Consider the following 20880-nt stretch of genomic DNA (forward strand, 5'->3'; position numbering starts at 1 on the left):
GACCTGTCACCAGTCACCATTTCTCTGAGATAACAGGGTACGTTAAGCCTATCTTAAAAGAAGTCTTTTCTGTTCATCGTTTGGATACTTTTTGTCTTTAAAAAGTTTGACTCTATCCTGTATTCAGCTGTAACATTTGTTTTGTATAAGAAAATCTGTGTCGATACCATGATTCTAAAGCTAGCGTTCTGTTTCGAAAAACGTGAAAAACATAATAATTACAGAAAACAGACTACAGAAATAGTGACATATTGTGATGGGATTTATTGCCAAAAAATTCCCAGATGTAGTTGCCTCCTATTATAAAAGATATATGTAGTGTGGTATTAGTGAAACTCTTCAAGTGTGTAACATTTTTAAGGCAATACAATTTATTAGGTAATTGTAACCTCGAGGTTATTTTGGGAAATTACATTTGCATAGCATTTTACTGCCTGGGGTGATTCTGATGTGCTACCAGGATTGAGAATCTCCATGTTTGTGTTTCCTTGATATTTTATGAGCTTTTAAGCTGCCCATGAAGTTGACCTTTTTTCTTCTCATCACTGAGATTATATATTCAATAGCAGTTGTCTTACTCTTTCTATTAAATGTTTACAAACACCCACAAAATGCAAGATGATGCTAAGGGTCCTACAGAGATAATACCCCTGCTCTATGGAAGCTTATAATTGAGTTATATAGAAAGATTACAATTCATCCCTCCCCCACATGCGTATATACACACACAGACATGAAGGGTTCCCTAACACTGTAAAAGCTGAAAAATACAGGTGTCATATTAGCCATGTAGCTGTTTGGTAGTGGAAAGTCATCTATAGACCTTCAGAGACTTGGGTAGGGCGTTGTGGATGTGAGGAGGGACGTGGCCTCCCCAGGTATGCCTAGAATGAGTGGGTCCAAACACAGAACCAAAGCTATGGTTCTTTTCCCCTTATCCTGGCTCACAGATAAAATACATGTAACATTACAGTGAGAATCCAAAATGTGTGACAGAAAATCTTTTTGACAATAAAAAACAACTGTAGTAAGTTTATACATTACTGGGTCATTCTGTGTCCAGACTGGACCCATACTTACTCATAGAGTATTAGCTACATTTTCCTCTCTGGGCTCGTGGGTCTCTCAATAGTTTATTAGCAATTCCACTTTACCATAACTATTTATACTGTTTGTAGTTTATGTCTACAAGAGATTCAGGATTTGTTTTGCTTTGAAATTGGTTTTTTTTTTGATACTACTAGGTGCTCTTAATAATAATAGGTGCTTGATAATAGTAGGTGCTTAGCTTCTGCCAAAAGTTAATCCTTCCATTTGAAAGTTTAAAGGTTCTTCTCTACCCTGGTGTGTTCCCTGTTGAGTACGCACTACACCATGTGACTTGATGATGGCTGATGTCTCCATTTATTTAAGAGGAATGCCTTTTTCACTGTCTCTTACCTATTTGTGTATCAATCCCAAGTAGAAATGCATGCTGCTCTCTTGTTGGATGTACAGGAGTTTCAGAAATCCCTCGGAGCCAAGCATTCTGTCTACGACACCACCAACAGGACTGGGCGTTCTCTGAAGGAGAAGACCTCCCTGGCTGACGACAACCTGAAGCTGGATGACATGCTGAGTGAGCTCAGAGACAAGTGGGACACGATCTGTGGGAAGTCGGTGGAGAGGTGAGATGCGCCTGACAGCCGCTCACTCACCTTGCTGGACCCCTGGCAGCTGTCACGGTCCTAGCGCTCTGCAGGCAGGGTTTGGAACCTTGAATACACACCTCCTTTGCCTGGAGAATGTCTGCTCATCCTCGATGCCCTGCACACACAGTGCCTCCCCCAGAGGCTTTGCTGTTCAGTATCATTTACGTTTAAGTGCCCGGTTCATTCAAAAATGACATCCTTCTCCAAGCCTCCCCGCATCTCACATGCGACTACAGCGCCTGCCTTCGGACTGGTCCCCAGGTCTGCCATGGTCCTCCTCAGTCCCATTTCCACATCACCAGTAGGCCTGTCTTCTTAAAGTATAAGTGGGATCTTGTCACCCCCCCCTTCCCCCCCAACCCCCCTTCATACCCTTTAGGGACTAACTCTTGGATGTGGATTAGGATACAGGCCCCGTCACTGTGGCGAGCAGGGTCCTACCAGCCTGACCCCACCCACCCCTTCCCAGTCTCCCTCCTCCTCACTACACTTCAACCATGAAGACCCAAAATGTTAAAAAAATGTTAAAGTAGCTAAGAAAGTTAAAACAGTAGTTGAAGAGTTCACATATCTTATACATGTTTCCAAATTTTTCATTGATCGTTAGTCTCATTACTTTTGTCAGTATCCAAATTGAATAGAATATCATATTCCATTCTAGGGAACTTCATAATAAGTTTTTAGTGTTAGTCTTTTTTGTTGTTGTTGTTGTTGTTTTGCGGTACACGGGCCTCTCACTGTTGTGGCCTCTCCCGTTGCGGAGCACAGGCTCCGGACGCGCAGGCTCAGCGGCCATGGCTCACGGGCCCAGCCGTTCCACGGCATGTGGGATCTTCCTGGACCGGGACACAAACCCATGTCCCCTGCATCGGCAGGCGGACTTTCAACCACTGCGCCACCAGGGAAGCCCTAGTGTTAGTTTTTCAGAATCAATAAAATCTTCTCTCAGAAGGTTACATACTTTTTACAGTGTCCTATAAATGATTTCACGACAATTCATATGGCATTCTTGAAAAGATAGAAAGTCACAGTGATGAACAGATCCATGAGTGGCAGGTGTCCGCCGTGGAGGCAGACTGTGACCAGGAAGAGCCAGCCTGAGGGAGATCTGGGGTTGATAGACTGTTCTGGGTCTTGACTATGGTGATGTTAACATGAACATATACATGTTTTAAAATCCATAGAACTGTACACCCCAGAGGTCAAACTTACTGCATGATACTTTAAAACACAATTTAACTGAAAAGGCATATTTTTATGACGAAACTAAAGGGCCCGTGAGGTGGTGATGAGGGAATTATCCTGGAACAGGTGCCATGGATTTAAGCAATGAAAAGAAAATTGGAGGGAAGTTTGTTATTTTCTAAGGAAAGCAGAGAAACAGCAGTGAGTCCGAATATACTGCTTTTCCTCTTGAGGTCTGCTTAGCCTTTGTGGATGTTTTTTAGATGTTTGGATATAGAGGGCAGCTTTTTTGTTGCTCAGATTGATTTTTTCCATTTTTTCCCCTAGACAAAACAAATTGGAAGAAGCCCTCTTATTTTCTGGGCAATTCACAGACGCCCTGCAGGCCCTTATTGACTGGCTGTACAGGGTTGAGCCCCAGCTGGCTGAGGACCAGCCTGTCCACGGAGACATCGATCTAGTGATGAATCTGATCGATAATCACAAGGTATTGTTATCTGGGACATTTTATTTTATCTTGCTTGATTATTCTGAATGTAGAGGGAACTGTAACCACTTAATTTAGCTTTGTAAAAATCTACAGAGTATCTATCATGCTACATAATAGTCTTTAATACTGAAATATGTGACATTTGAGGAGAACAAGGAAGCCAGCTTTAAAAGTGATGCAGGAAAATTACTTCAGTATCAGTGAAATACTTTGGTTTTAAATTTCCCTATCCGAAACCTTGATAGAACTTGAAAAGTGATTTCATTGTCTGGCACTTTAAAACGTTTTTCAAGAATGTTTTAGTATCTTTTGTTATTCATTTAGGTAATTATGTGATATAATTTAAAATCGTTCGTTCGGTGACCTGGAACTAGGTCATTGCTGAAGTGCTAGATGTGTGACATGATCTGTGGGGGTCATGATCAGCTGCTTCTCTTTTTCTCAAAAACAGTTTTAACCTTGCCCCTTGACCTGTAGCAGTTTAAGAGACAACAGCGTATGCCATTAGGGATTCAGTTATTACTTCAAGAAAATTGGTTTCCTTGCCGTCTCCTGATATGTATGTCAATCTGTTGTACAAATCAAAGGTGGTATTTGAGACGTCCCAGAGATATACTGAGTGTAGGGTCCTAAATTGTGATCAAATACTGTTACAACTTAAAGAACCTTGAAAACAGCATGAGGCCCGGTACTAATGTAGGATGGTTGGCTTTATATATACAATTTTCTTACAGCACTACACTTGAATTCATGTCATATTCCTCTCTATAATTTTTCAGTTCAGAAAACGTATTTCATTTTAAAATGTTCTCTTTATACCTCCCTGCTTATGCTATTTTGATCTTACCTGTTCTTTTTAAAATAATTGGTCCTTTTGCATATTTATTTCCCCTTTTCTCGTTCCATTATCTCATTATACCCATAGAAGAGAGTTTGTTATGTTTGAACATTAACAGAAAATGAGAGAATAGATGAAGAACATTGATCTGGCCTACAAACATTTTAAAAACTTTAAATTATGTTGCTTTGCCTATATTGAAACAAATGTTTTGTGCATGATTAATACAAACTTTTGCATCCCCTGGCACTCCTTCAATGACTGATGAATAATGTAATGTTACTTTGTACATAAATGCCATTTTTAGAAGCTCACTGTCTAAATATTTACTCCCCTAGGCACTTGGCTGGTTTTTTATATACTAAAGGTCAACAAGAATGAATTAATCATTCAGCATTAGTAATACAATTGGAAGCCCCAATAAGAAGTTTAAGTATACAAAGTACATTGGAAAGCCTGCTCAGAACCGTGGGACTAGTCCTGTCACAAAAGGGAGAGTTAGACGCTGTACCTTGTATCTGTGTGTTTGTGCATGTGTGTTTGTTCGTGTGTGTGTGTGTGTGTGTGTGTGTGTGTGTGTGTGTGTGTTTATCTCTGCGGGCACACCTCATTTAACACTATCAGAGTGAAATCAGCAAAGAACTCATCACACTGTTTCTGGATTATTTTCGACAGTCTCACTTTTATGAATGGTCTGAGTATCAGAATAGAAACTCATGGATAGAGTCAGAAGGATAAAATGTGCTTGGTAATATTCATTTGTGATGATTTCTTAGAAGAATAAGCTGATTTTAGTTTATATATGAAGTTGGTTATTTGAAAGATCTGGTTGCAGACAGACTCTTGGGTCAGAAATGGATTTAGTCCGGGACCAAAAGAAGCCACTTTAACCCTTGGCACATCAGAGTTCATCAAAATTGGGTGGGAGAGAAAAATAAAAAGCTTTTCCTCCAAGGTGACAGATTAAGGAGTCAAGCCTCTAAAATTTGACGTTATGGGTTAGTGCCCAGGATCCTGTGAAAGCTACAACAAAGGATTGTTAGAGGAAAAAAAAGAGGATGTGCCAGCCCTGCTGTTGTCTCCAAGGGCTGCTTAGTTACCAGTCAGTCTCTTAGGTGTGTTTGCTGATGGAGAGCAGTGTGGTGGCCAGCACACACTGGGCGCACACAGTAATGATTCCAGAGGGATTGGGACACCCTCACAAAGTATCACAGAAAAGAAGTTGTGATGCATTTTTGCATGGGATTGAAATAAAGAAGGGTGACCACCATTCTTTAAGTCCAACATGTCATTTAAAAAATAACATTCACTCAGGAAAACATTACAAAATTGAGGAGCAAATTGATACAAGCCTAGACTTGATGGTGCCCTCACAGGAGCGGTGTGTCTTGTCTTATTTTCTGCAGATTCTGCGGAAAACGTGGGTCATTAAACTGTAGGTCTTGGAGAGCCATACATGATGTTATGTGCACATACATATTTCATATAGTATGTCTTACTGTTTGGGCTTTGTAATTTAAAATTAATTTTTTTAAATTTGGTCTTAGGTCTTCCAGAAGGAGCTGGGGAAGAGGACCAGCAGCGTGCAGGCCCTGAAGCGCTCGGCCCGGGAGCTCATAGAGGGCAGCCAGGATGACTCCTCCTGGGTCAGGGTCCAGATGCAGGAGCTGAGCACACGCTGGGAGACGGTGTGTGCACTCTCCATATCCAAGCAGACCCGCCTAGAAGCAGCTCTGCGCCAGGTAAAGCCCTGGGGTTACAGCTGCTGGGTGTGCTGACAAAGGTCCTGCACCCCCAACAGGAACCACTGTTCTGAAGGACCACAGGGCTCCTGTGTCTCAGCCAGGATAGTCATGGGGAGGAAGTCCTTAGAGCATCATTGCGTGGGTCCGCTCCCCGCCCAACTCCTCCCCAAAGAATTTAAATGACTCAACAGAGGGAGGCTTTCTAATCTTCCCGTAAAAGTGCTGTTTGAGTCTTTTTTTCAGCTAGAATGTATAATGGGCTGCCATTCATCTCACATCAGATTGTTAAAATGGTGAATTATTCTTCACATAGGCCTTTTTGACGGATTAGATGTTTTCTTACATTTGTAAAATGCAGCACCATGTATCTTTATCTTTTTAATGGGAATAATGGATATAATGAATCAGTTTAAATTTAAGACTTTTTTTTTCCATTGAGAGGAAGACTTGACTCTACTAACAAGCATGTTTGGGAATCTTTTTTGGGGCGCATGTGAACCATTAGGCAGAGGAGTTTCACTCGGTGGTCCACGCCCTCCTGGAGTGGCTGGCGGAAGCGGAGCAGACCCTTCGTTTCCATGGCATTCTCCCAGACGATGAGGATGCTCTTCGGACTCTCATTGATCAGCATAAAGTGAGTTACATAAATGCTCAGTAAAAATAAGTGAGAAAGCCGAACAAAGTAGAGAAAATGGACTCATGATTGCAAATACCAACTGCATGAATATCTTCCTTCCTGAGAAGTAGTGAAAGATCTGGTATGTTTGAGAATTTATCTGTATCCTCCTTCCTTACATAGGTGTGTCCCCATGCAACTACGCACATGTGTGTGTGGCTATTTTTGTTTTTTAATGTCGTCTTTATAGAAGGTGGTTATTTTAAAACTAGTCACTCTGAAGGAACCCTCCTAAACTGTTGGTGGGAATGTAAGTTGGTGCAGCCACTGTGGAGAACAGTATGGAGGTTCCACAGAAAACTAAAAATAGAGCTGCCATATGATCCAGCAATCCCACTCCTGAGCACATAGCCAGACAAAACTATAATATACTTCAATTAAAAAAATGAAATAAAATAAAACTAGTCACTCTGTTTTCCTATCTCCAGGAAGCACATTTTTCTAGGGAACTCTTTGGCTCCTGAGCAAAACTGGTCAATTTTGTTGCACTTAGATGTGCATTTCAAAGATGAAACTTCCTTACTGAGCAGTATGACATTTATCAAATTATAACCATTAGAATTGTCAATTAATGATTTTTACCTTTGTAAGCAAGACAAGCAAGTAGTTTAATAACTGGTCTTCAAATTTTATTTTTAAACCTCTGCCAATTCTGTTTTTAATCAAGAGCTGCTTTAAATTCTTTTGAGAAGTAACCCATTTATAAATTATAAATAAAAAATGGATTATGTAAGTAGATATACTATTAAATAATTAACCAGGGCTTCCCTGGTGGTGCAGTGGTTGAGGGTCCGCCTGCTGATGCAGGGGACACGGGTTCATGCCCTGGTCCGGGAAGATCCCACATGCCGCAGAGCAGCTGGGCCCGTGAGCCATGGCCGCTGAGCCTGCGCGTCCGGAGCCTGTGCTCTGCAACGGGAGAGGCCACAACAGTGAGAGGCCCACGTACCGCCAAAAAAAAAAATAATTAACCAAGTAAAAATCTGGCCGTTGAATTTTCAGGTCAAAATTTTTCCTGTGACGATGCATAGGACTAGCAAAACCCTTAAGAGAGTGGTCCAGAGAGTTCTTAACAGATAATTTTTTTAACCTTTGACTCTAAAAGTCAGGAGTTAGCAATGCTAATACTCAGTGTAGTATTCTTCCACCTGGGGTGTAGTGTTCTGGAAATTAAGTATCTTGAGGGTTTTTTTCTATTCTTTTTTTTTTTTTTTGAAGTATAGTTGATTTACAATGCTGTGTTAATTTCTGCTGCACAGCAAAGTGATTCAGTTATACACATATATACATTCTTTTTTTAAATATTCTTTTCCATTATGGTTTATCATAGGATATTGAATATAGTTCTCTATGCATTACAGTAGGACCTTGTTGCTTATCCATTCTATATATAAAAGCTTACATCTGCTAACCCCAGCCTCCCACTCCATCCCTCACCCGATGCATTCCCCCTTGGCAACCACAAGTCAGTTCTCTATTTCCATGAGTCTGTTTCTGTTTTGTAGATCACTTATATCACATGATATAAGTGATATCATGTGGTATTTGTCTTTCTCTTTATGACTTACTTCACTTAGTGTGATAATCTCTAGTTGTATCATGTTGCTGCATGTGGCATTATTTCATACTTTTTATGGCTGAGTAGTATTCCATTCTATATAGGTACCACCTCTTCTTTATCCAGTCAGCTGTCGATGGACACTTAGGTTGTTTCCATGTCTTGGCTATTGTGAACAGTCCTGCTATGAACATAGGGGTGCATGTATCTTTTTGAATTATAGTTTTGTCTGGATACATGCCCAGAAGTGGGATTGCTGGATCATGTGGTAGCTCTATTTTCAGTTTTCTGAGGAACCTCCACACTATTCTCCATAGTGGCTGCACCAATTTACATTCCCGCCAACAGTGTAGGAGGGTTCCCTTTTCTCTACACCCTCTCCAGCATTTGTAGACATTTTAATGATGGCCACTCTAACCCATGTGAGGTGGTATCTCGTAGTTTTGATTTGCATTTCTCTCATAATTAGTGATATTGAGCATCTTTTCATGTGCCTGTTGACTTCAGTGTATTTAGTATTGATGTCAGCATTTCCTATAAACGGTAAAGGATCTTTTTAGTACCACTGAATAACCTAGTGTTGCAAGGTCAAGTTGGAAATACATAATTAATTCCATTGTAGCATGGGTGACATCATCTTTGGTGACTTCTTATGTTAATTACGATGCTCTCTCAATGATGGGCTGCTTACGCTATAGCAATGAAATATTGCCTTGTTGTTAATAAAAGGGATGCGAGCTTGTATAACATTATCTGGAGGAATGAAATGCTGCATACACTTTTTCAAGTTGAAGCTGGCCTGTAAGAGCAGGAAAATTACACATTTACTGTACATTTTTGATTCAGTTAAATATTTTGAAAATCTAGTTTATGTTACCATAGGCTGACCATCAGCTGCTTTGGGTTCCACTGACATACTAGAGTTTGGGTGTCAAGAGTGTCCCCTGAAGCCCAGGGTGCATATATGCCCTACAGAACTGAGGCTACCTGTGGTATCACCACCCTCACAGCAGGGCCAGGAAACCCCCAGAAACATCAGGAGGCAGGCATCCCGGGAAGGGGTAGTGGTTTCAAGAACAGATTATCTTTAAACATTTTAAATTAGCATACAATTGCATGCAATTTTATAAAGTGCTTCTCTGTAATAATATTTTGCAGTGATATTGTTCATTCTGTTTCATTTCTTTTGCTTCCCTTCACACATTCTCACCAATAGAAGAAAAACAGAATATTTAATTTCTTAGACTAGAGCCCTCCCAAATATAATCCAACTTCTAAAATTGGCAAATTTTCCCATGTGAGCACAAACCACCGAGGCAACACTCAGACTGGCCTGGAAGAGCCCGGGGTGCTGTCAGGAGTTGGTACCCAGTCCACAGTGTTTCCAGTGGGAGCTGGGCGCCCAGTGTGGGAGTGATTAAAAGTACATGATTGGATCAACTCGCCTCTGGAAAAGCACAGCTGTTCTTAACCTTCTGGTTTTCTCTTCCTAGTAAAGTTTGTTTCCTTTCACTTAAAAGGGGTCTGTTTTGGGGAAAATTAAAATATTTTTAAAGTAGGTCATGACATTTAAAAAGTAGGTCATCAAAGTCTGTGAGTCTGTTTCTGTTTTGTAAATAATTTCATTTGCTTATGGTTACCAAAGGGGAAAGGTGGGGAGAGGGATAAGTTAGGAGTTTGGGAGTAACATATACACAGTACTATATATAATATAGATAACCAACAAGGACCTACTGTAGTATATAGCACAGGGAACTCTGCTCTACTCAGTGTTCTGTAATAACCTATATGGGAAAAGAACCTAATCTGAAAAAGAATGGATATATGTATATGTATAACTGAGTCACTTTGCTGTACACCTGAAACTAACACAACATTGTAAATCAGCTATACTCCAATATGAAATAAAAATTAAATTAAAATAAATACATAAATAAAAATAAAAAGTAGGTCATGTTAGCAGAGTAATTGAACCTGGACTCCCCAACGGTAAAAATGTGGAAATAAAGGTTAAAAAGCATTTATTCACTCACACAGGTACAAAATTGAATAAGACACAGTCTTTTGATCTTGTGAACCTTAACAATCTAGTAGCTGTGCATATAAACAAAATATTTTATTAGAGTGAAATGCCAAGGTAGGAGGCATATGACAGCTGCTTCAGAGGTTTAGAAACAAAAGGTCACTAGATGTGAACACCTATACTTTCTGACCCCCTGGTTACACGGCGTGGGTAACACAAGTGCCATCCATCCCCTGGCACCCTTGTCAGGTGTGGAAGGAATCCTTCTTAGTGTGGGGTCCAGGTAGATTGGAGGGGTCAGTGGATGTTTGAAATTCAGTGCAGGGTTTGGGAAGCATGTGCCCCACAAGCATGTGCCCAAATGCCTCACATTTTGGGGGGCAAAAGTCCTAATTTTTTAGCCCCGCTTTCAGAGTTCTGTTATCCATGAATCTGTGGGTACAGTTCTGATGGTAGAAAGTAAAGTATGTGAGACATTTATAAAAAGGTTGATTTGACAGCCTTCCAAAGCCTGTTGAGGTGTATTCATCCTTCCAGGGCTGAGAGTGGCTCTTTTTACTGCCCTTTAAGGGACATTTTTCCCAGAGGCTGGCCGCTGTCAGGCCCACTTGCTCCAGACTCACTCGACTCCTTCCCCACTGGACGCTGGGCCTTCTCTCCCACAACCCAGGCCTTTCTAATTCCCTGCCAGTCTGCTGTCTTCCTTGGCACTTTTTGGATACACATTCCTATCATCCCTGACACGGTTAATGCTACTTTGAATACTAACCTCCTCGTCGTATTTGCTAGAACATTTTTTTTTTTGCAATCCATATTGTTTCTATCGCTGGCTTAGTATATGTCCCAATTCTTGCCTCTACGAATATAATTATAATGTATTCAAATTTAGGAAAGTGTCTTTTTTGCTTAATGTATTTTGTAAAGCATGAGATAGTATCCTGTAGTTGGATCTTGAGATAGTGTGAGAAGGTACTTTATCCGATTACTGTCCCTTCTCCTCCCTTAATTCCTCACTCGGTGGATGATTTCCAGCTGTGAATAAACCGATGTAAGTTCTTGCTTATTGGTTTAGCTCTGACAGTCCAGTGGACGTTGCTGGCCTTTTAGTTTCAGCCTGTGCGTATTTGTTTATGCTGTAGGAATTCATGAAGAGACTGGAAGAAAAGCGCGCTGCCCTCAACAAAGCCACCAGCATGGGAGACTCCATCCTGGCCATCTGCCACCCAGACTCCATCACCACTGTCAAGCACTGGATTACCATCATCCGGGCCAGATTCGAGGAGGTCCGTGCATCTCAGTCCATCTTTAGAGCAGCTGGAGCTTTGAGAGTCAGGGGAGGGGGTGTGGAAACTCGGGCAATTAATGACGCATTTATGGCTGTGGGAACCTAAGGGCTTATGTTCTTCACAAGACCATTCTTCTGTGTGTTACCTGTCTCTGCCACCCACTTTTCTTTAAAAAGTTACAAGCATTCTGCAGCTATGTCCCTGAAACTATGTGGTTCACTGTAGGACTTTCTGTCCACTTCCAGATCATGTCTGTTGAATAGGTTTTTCAGAGCCGTCTATGCTTGTGGAATGAATTGCACACACAAGTGAATTCATTCTGTATTTAAGATCTTAGCTATTTTTATTTCCACTCTGTGCTACACAGAGTGAGCATATGTGATTCTTCAGGGAATGCATGTTTGAACTTAAATTAGCAGGCAAAGGGAAGCCTGGGTGATTGACGTACATCTAAACTTCTGAGGGTGACAGCCATCACAAAGGCCTCCTGGGTCCTCCACAGGCTGGGTCTTGGTACCACTGATGGGATCTAGAAAGACAAGAGAGTTATGGGTCTAGCCTGGGATGATCCTAATTTACATTTAAATGTGTATGTTACATCAGTTACATTATTCACTGAGATGGAAGAAATTCAGAGCAGTTGTTTTCTCCATCAGGTACTGGCCTGGGCAAAGCAGCACCAGCAGAGACTAGCCAGTGCCCTGGCAGGACTCATCGCCAAGCAGGAGTTGCTGGAAGCCCTGCTGGCCTGGTTGCAGTGGGCTGAAACCACACTGAGCGACAGGGATAAAGAGGTCATCCCGCAGGAGATTGAAGAGGTGAAAGCCCTCATTGCAGAACACCAGGTAAATAGATGTCATCCTAACCTGCCTTCTCAGACACTGTCTTTGCTTCACACTGTAATTCTCAGAAGACTGCTCTGTGCTTCTTACCTTCACTTCCTCAGACACACTCCTCAACTCCTCCACCGAGTTTCTGACGCCACTGCTGCCCTGGAGCTTCTCTCTGGAGAGTCACTTAGTTTTGCTGGTGTCTCCTGCCCTGTGTGACCTTCCCACGCTCCTCCCTTTCGGCCCCATTCATGGAGCTGTGCTCGCATCTCAGATGGGCTCCCCCCGTCCCTGTGCTGTGCGGCTGCTTCCCACTATTGCTGTCGTATTTTGATAAACGTATAAGATATCGATGCCTGTGATGGCCCTGAAGTGTCTGTGTCAACCGAGGCATTAAAGTGATCAGTGTCCTCCAGTGTGACAGACATTCCAGAAATGTGTTTCTTCACTTCTCACTTTTTTCTGCCTTCTCCTTTTCCCATCACTTTTCACCAGTCTCTGCTCTTGCCACAGATTCCAGATACAGGGACACCTGGTCAACCATGATAAAAAGTCCAAGGAGATGAGATAAATGGCGACATAGTCAAACCTTTTAAATGTAAACTTGAACCTGAATGACTTTGACCCTCCTTGGTAGAGCAGATTTATTGATAGGGATATTTTAAATGTATCCACATTTATGTGGATATGCTTTATGTCACTGTATATTAAAGCCATCTTAAGTATTTCAGATATGTAGGTGAGATGTGTCGCAGGAAAGCCCTAGAGACACCCCAGCTAACTCGTTCCTTTGTAGACAAAGGCTCACTTTAAGATTCTTCAGGCAGAGCTTGGAAGCTTGGTCCTGGCTGGTGCACAGACAGGTTGTGTTCCTCATGCAGCTGCTCCCCCTGTGGTCTTCAAATAAAACAAGTTGCTTTTGTAACACTGTAGTTACTTATCACCTATTAACATTTTGTAGTCTGTAAATACTGTATTATGATGGTTAGATTTTTTTTACCCTAGATAAAACATGTTTTATTCTTTTTTCAGAAATCATAGTATGGTCCTTTTATCTTCTCGTTTTTAGTTCATTTCTAAAGATGGTTTTCTCTGATATACTTGTATCTAGTTGACATCATTTCTTTCTTTCAGACCTTCATGGAGGAAATGACCAGAAAACAACCTGACGTGGACAAAGTCACCAAGACCTACAAGAGGAGAGTGGCGGACCCCTCCTTACATTCCCACATTCCGGTCTTGGATAAGGGGCGAGCAGGAAGTAAGCAGTGGCTAATTTCTTTAACATGAGGATGGTTAAGCAAGGAAGTTAGTTTCCTTTTATTTTGAGTCATGGTTTGACATTTGGGAGCCATAGGTGATTCTACATGAGCTCTCAATCATAAAAGGTTTTCTTTCTTTCTTTTTTTTTTTTCATTAATTTATTTATCTTTGGCTGTGTTGGGTCTTTGTTGCTGCGTGCGGGCTTTCTCTAGTTGTGGTGAGCGTGGGCTACTCTTCGTTGCGGTGTGCAGGCTTCTCATTGCAGTGGCCTCTCTTGTTGCGGAGCACAGGCTCTAGGCATACGGGCTTCAGTAGTTGTGGCACGCGGGCTCAGTAGTTGTGGCGCATGGGCTTAGTTGTTCCACGGCATGTGGGATCTTCCTGGACCAGGGCTCGAACCCGTGTCCCCTGCATTGGCAGGTGGATTCTTAACCACTGTGCCACCAGGGAAGTCCCATAAAAGGTTTTCTTGAAAGAATATGTGGGCTAAGTATTATAGCAACTTATTTAAAAATAAAGGAAAGGATAAATCCAGGTCTCTATATGTGTAACTTTATTTGCTCGAAGTGTATCTTTCAGATTAGCCAGAAGAAATCAGGAATAACTTTCAACAAGAACAGAAGTCATCACCCCCTTTGAATTGACTCATTCTGCTTCTCTTATATAAATAACCTTAAAGTGGAATGGAACAAGAATGACCATGACCTGGATAAAGTTCATGACCTAACTGTTCACTAGTAACCAGCAATCTGATAGATTTTCCTCATGTTCATTTGACTTGAGGCTCTATTTACTGACTTCTCAGGCTGTCTTGACCCAGCGAAGTGACATTAAATACAATAATAGCTAGCTCAGATAAGATTTAGAAGCAGCACAATTTATACCAGGCAGTTTGTATATTTCTGAATGGTGCCTTACTAAAGAAAAGTCGTTTTGGATCTGTCATAGTCGTGTCTTGCACAAGGAGGCAGGGTAACAAAGTTGTTAGGAACTCTGGACACAGACTGCCTGGCTGTCCCCACCCCTCAGCATCTGGGAAACGCAACCTTGGACACGTTACTTGAACCCCTTCTGAGCCTCAATTTCCTCATCTGTGGAAAGGGAGAATTATAACCTCATTAGACTATGGTGAGGACTTAATGAGCTCGTGTATGAAGTGCTTAGCATACTTCCTGGAATACTGTTAAATGCTCAATAAATATTAGCTATTGATATTTTTATGTAACTCCATGGGAGTTAGGAATTCTGGGCAAATCTCAGCTTGGATGCTAACTTCCTATGAAAGCTTAGGCCAGTGATTTATTTTTCTAGGTCACATTGAACGATTTAGTTAGATGAGGAAACTGCAGTGAGATAATTGCTCTGTGAGGTTATAGAAACTTGTGAATACTAGAAAGAGGGAGGAAACTTTAGGAAGGCAGTAAATTAGGATATGAGACGATGCACAGGAAACACACAATCTCAGTGGAAAATGGACCTGGAAGAAGGCTGGGACCGTAATCACACACTTCCGTACTTGATTGGGAATTTGTCGGGTATCTTGGTCTGACTCTGGCGAGCCGCCCAGTGCCTCCTGCCCTCCTCTCAGCTGGGTTTGCCCAAACTGATTCACATGCACTGCAGTGCCCTGGCAGTAGCAAAGAGGAGGACTGCAGGATGCTTCTTTGTCATTGAAGTGGTGCGGATTTTAGGCTGGAAAATGTTTGAAGCATAAATGTATTGAGAGAACTTTCCAGTATTTCAGGGCTCCCGTCAAGAATATTTCTCTGCTGTCTCTGAACGGTGTGCGACCCTTGTTAAGTAAAACACATTTGACCCTGATATCGTGCATCACCTAAATTAGGGTGTTTCTTCACATCGTAGCTAGTAATGAAGTTGATTCAGTCTGAACAAGGAACAGTAAAGGTCAAGCCTTAATGTATTTCAAAACCCTGGAGACTTTGCCATCCTAACTCAACTTATGTTTGAACAGGAAAACGCTTCCCAGCGTCAAGCTTCTATCCCTCTGGGTCACAGACACAAATCGAAACCAAGAATCCCAGGGTCAACTTACTGGTGAGCAAGTGGCAGCAAGTCTGGCTGCTCGCCTTGGAAAGGAGGAGGAAGCTTAATGACGCCCTGGACAGACTGGAGGAGGTGAGAAAACTCTTACATTGGGTACCATATTGTCATCTGCCCTCATTCACTGGAACACATTGCCAAGATCTTGATTTTTTTCAACGTTTCTGATAATAGATAAGAAAACTCTTGATGTCTGAGTGCTTATTTTACTTCTAAAATTAAAGCCACAGGTATGAATGTTTTTATGGGGGGAAAAAACCCTGATATATGGGCCTTGGATTTAGGGAATCAAAGTCAAAAACAGGTATGTTGTAACATAATCAGGAGCTGACTCCTTCGGAAAAGATCTGGCTTGACGTATGTTTGCTGACAGCATCTTCTGGCAACTATAATCATTTATAATGCAGATCATTTATTCATATATACTCTGTGATCTGAAGTGTAGGGTGTCAGATTCTAGAATTGGTAAATTTTTAGAAGGTGAGGAGTTAGGAGCGACTGGTGGCAGAGACGTGAGGGGTAATAAGATAGGTAAAATCGGTCTTATTCAGCTGGGCCTGCTCCCTGGGGTACAGAGCTCCTGTCACCTTGGGCCACACCACCTTTGTGAGTTCGGCATTATCAGAAATTTTCAGTGTGACTTTTTGAGGAGTTTTGTTTCCTCTATTTGTAAAGAAAAAACAGTGACAGTAACAGAATAAACTTTAGAGAAAAAAATGTTCAAGTCCCCTTTGCAAGATGATACCTTTCCTGGAGGGAATGATCTGTGTGTTACCTAGAGGATCATTAAAAACGTTATTCATATTGTATAAGATAATAATTTTTATTATCTAGAGGATCGTTAAAAATAACATTATTCATATTGTATAAGATAATTTTGGTTATCTAGAGGATCATTAAAAACGTCATTCATATTGTATAAGATAATTTTGGTTATCTAGTGGATCATTATAAACATTATTCATATTATATAATTTTTGTTATCTAGAGGATCATTCGAAATAACGTTATTCATATTGTGTAAGATATAATTTGAGCACAGCAGTAACTCAGGCAAAATGCCTTTTGCCCTCTTCAGCTAAGGGAATTTGCCAACTTTGATTTCGATGTCTGGCGCAAAAAGTACATGCGATGGATGAATCACAAGAAATCTCGAGTGATGGACTTCTTCAGGAGGATCGATAAAGACCAGGATGGGAAAATAACCCGACAAGAATTTATTGACGGGATTCTTTCCTCAAGTAAGTCCCAAGAGAGGTGGCCATAACGGATGTAATTTTTAAAGAAAATAAGCACAGTTTAAAATTGTGGAGCCAGTAAACCTGTGTTACTAATAAAACATCACCTTTAAACTTGGCTGTGAAGTCATTGCCCTCAAAAAAAAAAAACAAAAAAAACAAAAAAACTGTCCTTAGTTAAAATTTATGGCTTTGAAGTCAGGCACCCTTACTAATTGTGTCACCACAGATAAACTCCTTTTCTCCACTGGAGCTGTGCCCCTATTTAGTGTAATCAGGTTAATAATACTTAATTCTTAGATTGTGTTGCCTGGCATAAAATGGGAAATCAGTAAATGCAAGTCAGTCTCTCTCTTTTTTATTTTAGTTCACATTCTGATCTAATATTGTCATTAGTAGGAAATTAGAAGGCTATAAAAATTCTAAAGGTATGTGCCCCCTTCTTGTTTGATAGATTTTTTTTTTTTTTTTTTTTTTTGCGGTATGTGGGCCTCTCACTGTTGTGGCCTCTCCCGTTGCGGAGCACAGGCTCCGGACGCGCAGGCTCAGCGGTCATGGCTCACGGGCCCAGCCGCTCCACGACATGTGGGATCTTCCCGGACCAGGGCACGAACCCGTGTCCCCTGCATCGGCAGGGGTACTCTCAACCACTGCACCACCAGGGAAGCCCTGATAGATTATTTTGATCACATGTATGTGATTTCTCTGGCAGATGTTACTAGAGGCACTCTTAAAGTAAATTTCATGTAAATTATTCCTTAAGTGGTACTTGAACCATATGAAATTTGCTAATATTAAACAGTTTTTAGCCTAGAAAAACAGCCATTTCGTAAGATTCATCCTAATAGTAGTTAAAGGTAAATTTAGGCCACATATGTAGTGATTGGGCTTGTGTGATATAAATCAGGTTTTTGTTTTTGTTTTTTTTAAGGATTGTAATATACTTGATCATCCTAATCATTTAACTGGCCACACTACAATTAAAATGTGCGATCGAGAATGTCTTACGGCAGAATTAACAAGTTAATGCTATTTACTTTTTCTTTAAGACGTAAATCTTTTTGTAAAATGTTATTGTAAGTAGCAGCTCTTACCAACTTTCATTGCGACCAGAGTATGACATATACTGAGAATATCTTAATTATCACTCATACGTGGAATCTAAACCAAAAGTGAAACTCACAGAGATAGTAGAAAAATAATTGCCAGGGGCTGGGAAATGGAGGAGATAGGGAGAGGTTGGTACAAGGGTACAGATTTTCAGCAATAAAATGAATAAGGTCTGAGTATCTACTGTACAACATGGTGACTGTGGTTGATAACACCATATTGTATAATTGGAATTAGCTGAGAGAGTAAAATTCATTCTCACCCAATAAAACCCAAAGAGTAAAAGACAAACATGTGAGGTGATGGATGTGTTAATTAACTAGATGGGGGGAATCCCTCCACAATGTGTGCGTGTATCGAATTATTATGATTACAGTTTAAATATCTTACAGTTTTATTTGTCAGTTATTCCTCAATAGCACTACTTACCATTGTTTTGAAAATGTTAGAGTTCCCTACCAGTCGTCTGGAGATGAGTGCAGTTGCAGACATCTTTGACAGAGATGGCGATGGATACATCGACTACTATGAATTTGTAGCTGCCCTTCACCCAAATAAAGATGCATACAAACCTATCACTGATGCTGACAAAATTGAAGATGAGGTACTCATTACCTTTCCACCGGGTAGAACAAGCACTGTGTGTTCTGCCCAGATACCATGTACAATTCATGCAGTTGTTTTATTTCCATGTTTAGTTGTTGCGTACAGGTTTTAAGGATGCCACGATGTAATATTAATGTGAAAGTGACTGTTTTATCATTGCTTCTGGCAGGTGACAAGGCAGGTAGCTAAGTGCAAATGTGCAAAACGATTCCAAGTTGAACAGATTGGAGATAACAAATACAGGGTAAGTTTTCAAAATAGCTGTGTAGTTCTTTCAAAGGATAAAAATTAAAAACTTTGTCTGCATTGTTTCCCAGGAATGCCAGTTATTTATTTTTACCTTCTATCAAATATAATGGTATATGAAATTCCATCTTTCGTCATTTTTAATGATATAAAGATAGCTTGCATTTTGTATATTAGGACATATCTCTGACATGTATGATACATCCATTCAAGGAGAAAAATATTCACAGAAAAATACATCTCATATATTTAGGTTGCTTTAAATTACTTTATATTTTATTGTGATTAGAGGTAAGTTGTCATATTTTCAGTAACAAAGCTTTTCCAAGCCAGGAAATGAAGTTAAAATGTTTACTTATTTTTGTAAATATGAAAAAGAGGTAGTGTTTTCCACTGATGCAGAAATTTAAAAAAATTTACATCTCAGTAACTCAGTTCACCTTCTTTAGAACAATTACTTGAAGACCCTTGTGACTTTGTCACTCTTTCTCTATCTTTTTTCTCTTTTTTTGGAACATCTCTTATTTGTAGTAGCTAGATAGGAAATGTGCAGTTTCCCTCCTACAGTATATTACTTATAAATGAAACATTATTCATTTTGCTTTTATATTTCCACATTGAAAAATATTCATCTACATATTTGAATTTTTAACTTAAATTCGAAACCCAAAGACTTTCACAAAAATTTGCAAAGAAAAATTTCTGATTATTTGGTTTGAAGTTGAGAAAAATGGGTACCTGCACATCTCTAAACTAGATACTATATCCAGAAACCCAAAGTGTGAGTGTGTGTGTGTGTGTGTGTATGTGTGTGTGTGTGTGTTCTAGTCATATAGAAAGTTTCCTGTTGAACTAATTATGTCTTTCTTCCATTTTTCATTTTTTATCAGTTCTTCCTGGGAAATCAGGTATAAACCAGTGGAATGTATTCTCAAGTTCCCAATAATTTTTTTTAACTTTAATTCATAGTCATTAAAGCTTGCCCTGGCCAATCTTTCCCATGCTGTCCCCCTAGCTACTACATTGTTGGTTGGCGTGGTGTTTCTGTATACGCTATAAGTGTCCTTGATCCAGGACTCTTTTTTGCCTTGTGTCTCAAATGAGGAGATTACCTTTAAGCAAACCAGATAATCAACTGTAGCTGGGCTGGGTACAGTGTTACAAATGCAATTTTCAGTTCCTGTCTTTAATAATACTATTCTCATCTATTGAATACAAGTATTCATTGCAACACAAAGTTGATTGTCCACACATCTCTGTGTGGCCTTGTTGGTGTTTGGCCATTGAAGCTGTATGCCCTGGTATAAGGTAGCTAGCGAAGGGCCAGCATCCAGCCAGTGACCTGGGAAAACAGCGCAGGGGAGAGGTCACCATGGCACTTGGCCACGGTGATGTGATCTCTCCAAAGCAGCTGTTGTCCCTGTGCCCTAATTCATTGATTTAGGGCTTTGCATCCTGAGTAGAAACTTTAACTCTGGAGGTTTTAAATGATGTCATTCCTTTTGAGGAAATGTTTCTCTTATAACTTACACAAAATCTTAGTCATACTTTATGTCATTTTGACCTCACATTTAAGTCAAGATAAATTGTCCAGGGCACTGCATCATGATCAGAATTTTAGAACTGAAGACAAGAGAAATCAGATTTTGATTTAAACAAGGAGAGTTTTTTACTCTGTGCTTTTGGAAAGAACCATGCTATTTATAGTACCTGACCATATCCTATTAGCTATTATTCTGCCCCTCAGTTTCTAAGCCATATTACATCTTAAGTTTCAAATTACCTATTCTCCCCATTTATTGCAAGCAAATAATTTTTTCAAATAAAAATTTTCAGTTATTTTGAATAGATGTTTTGAAAACTTCCATAAAAAGTTACTTTTCCGTTCTTGTTATTTTCTGAGTTAGTAATTGGGATAGCATCTTTTGTTTATGGAAAGGATGAAATATTTCAAAAGGTTTAATTCACAGCACAAAGAACAACATTAGGGTCCTTTTTTTTTTTTTTTTGGTCTCACAGTTTAGCTGTTGAGAA

At 40.3% G+C, this 20880-nt stretch overlaps 1 protein-coding gene across 15 annotated transcripts in view; it reads left to right on the forward strand.

Annotated features, from left to right (window-relative positions):
* Window positions 1-20880, forward strand: part of DST (dystonin) — a 558750-nt gene that overhangs the window by 528487 nt on the left and 9383 nt on the right. For 14 of the 15 annotated variants that reach the window (XR_014326489.1, XM_082847286.1, XM_082847281.1 and 11 more), the window contains 12 exons: window positions 1498-1667; window positions 3204-3363; window positions 5752-5946; window positions 6455-6583; window positions 11346-11489; window positions 12149-12337; window positions 13457-13583; window positions 15558-15721; window positions 16725-16887; window positions 18444-18598; window positions 18770-18844; window positions 19737-19754. Coding sequence is in view for 14 of the 15 variants with exons in the window: in XM_082847286.1 (XP_082703412.1) it covers window positions 1498-1667; window positions 3204-3363; window positions 5752-5946; window positions 6455-6583; window positions 11346-11489; window positions 12149-12337; window positions 13457-13583; window positions 15558-15721; window positions 16725-16887; window positions 18444-18598; window positions 18770-18844; window positions 19737-19754 (1689 nt within the window). In the remaining variant the exon portion in view is untranslated. Of the gene's footprint in view, window positions 1-1465; window positions 1668-3203; window positions 3364-5751; window positions 5947-6454; window positions 6584-11345; window positions 11490-12148; window positions 12338-13456; window positions 13584-15557; window positions 15722-16724; window positions 16888-18443; window positions 18599-18769; window positions 18845-19736; window positions 19755-20880 lie in introns of those variants that run through there. The other variant, XM_082847284.1, reaches the window with a different exon arrangement.

This window comes from Leucopleurus acutus, assembly GCF_964270905.1.
Source record: "Leucopleurus acutus genome assembly, chromosome: 10".
Lineage (NCBI taxonomy): Eukaryota > Metazoa > Chordata > Mammalia > Artiodactyla > Delphinidae > Leucopleurus > Leucopleurus acutus.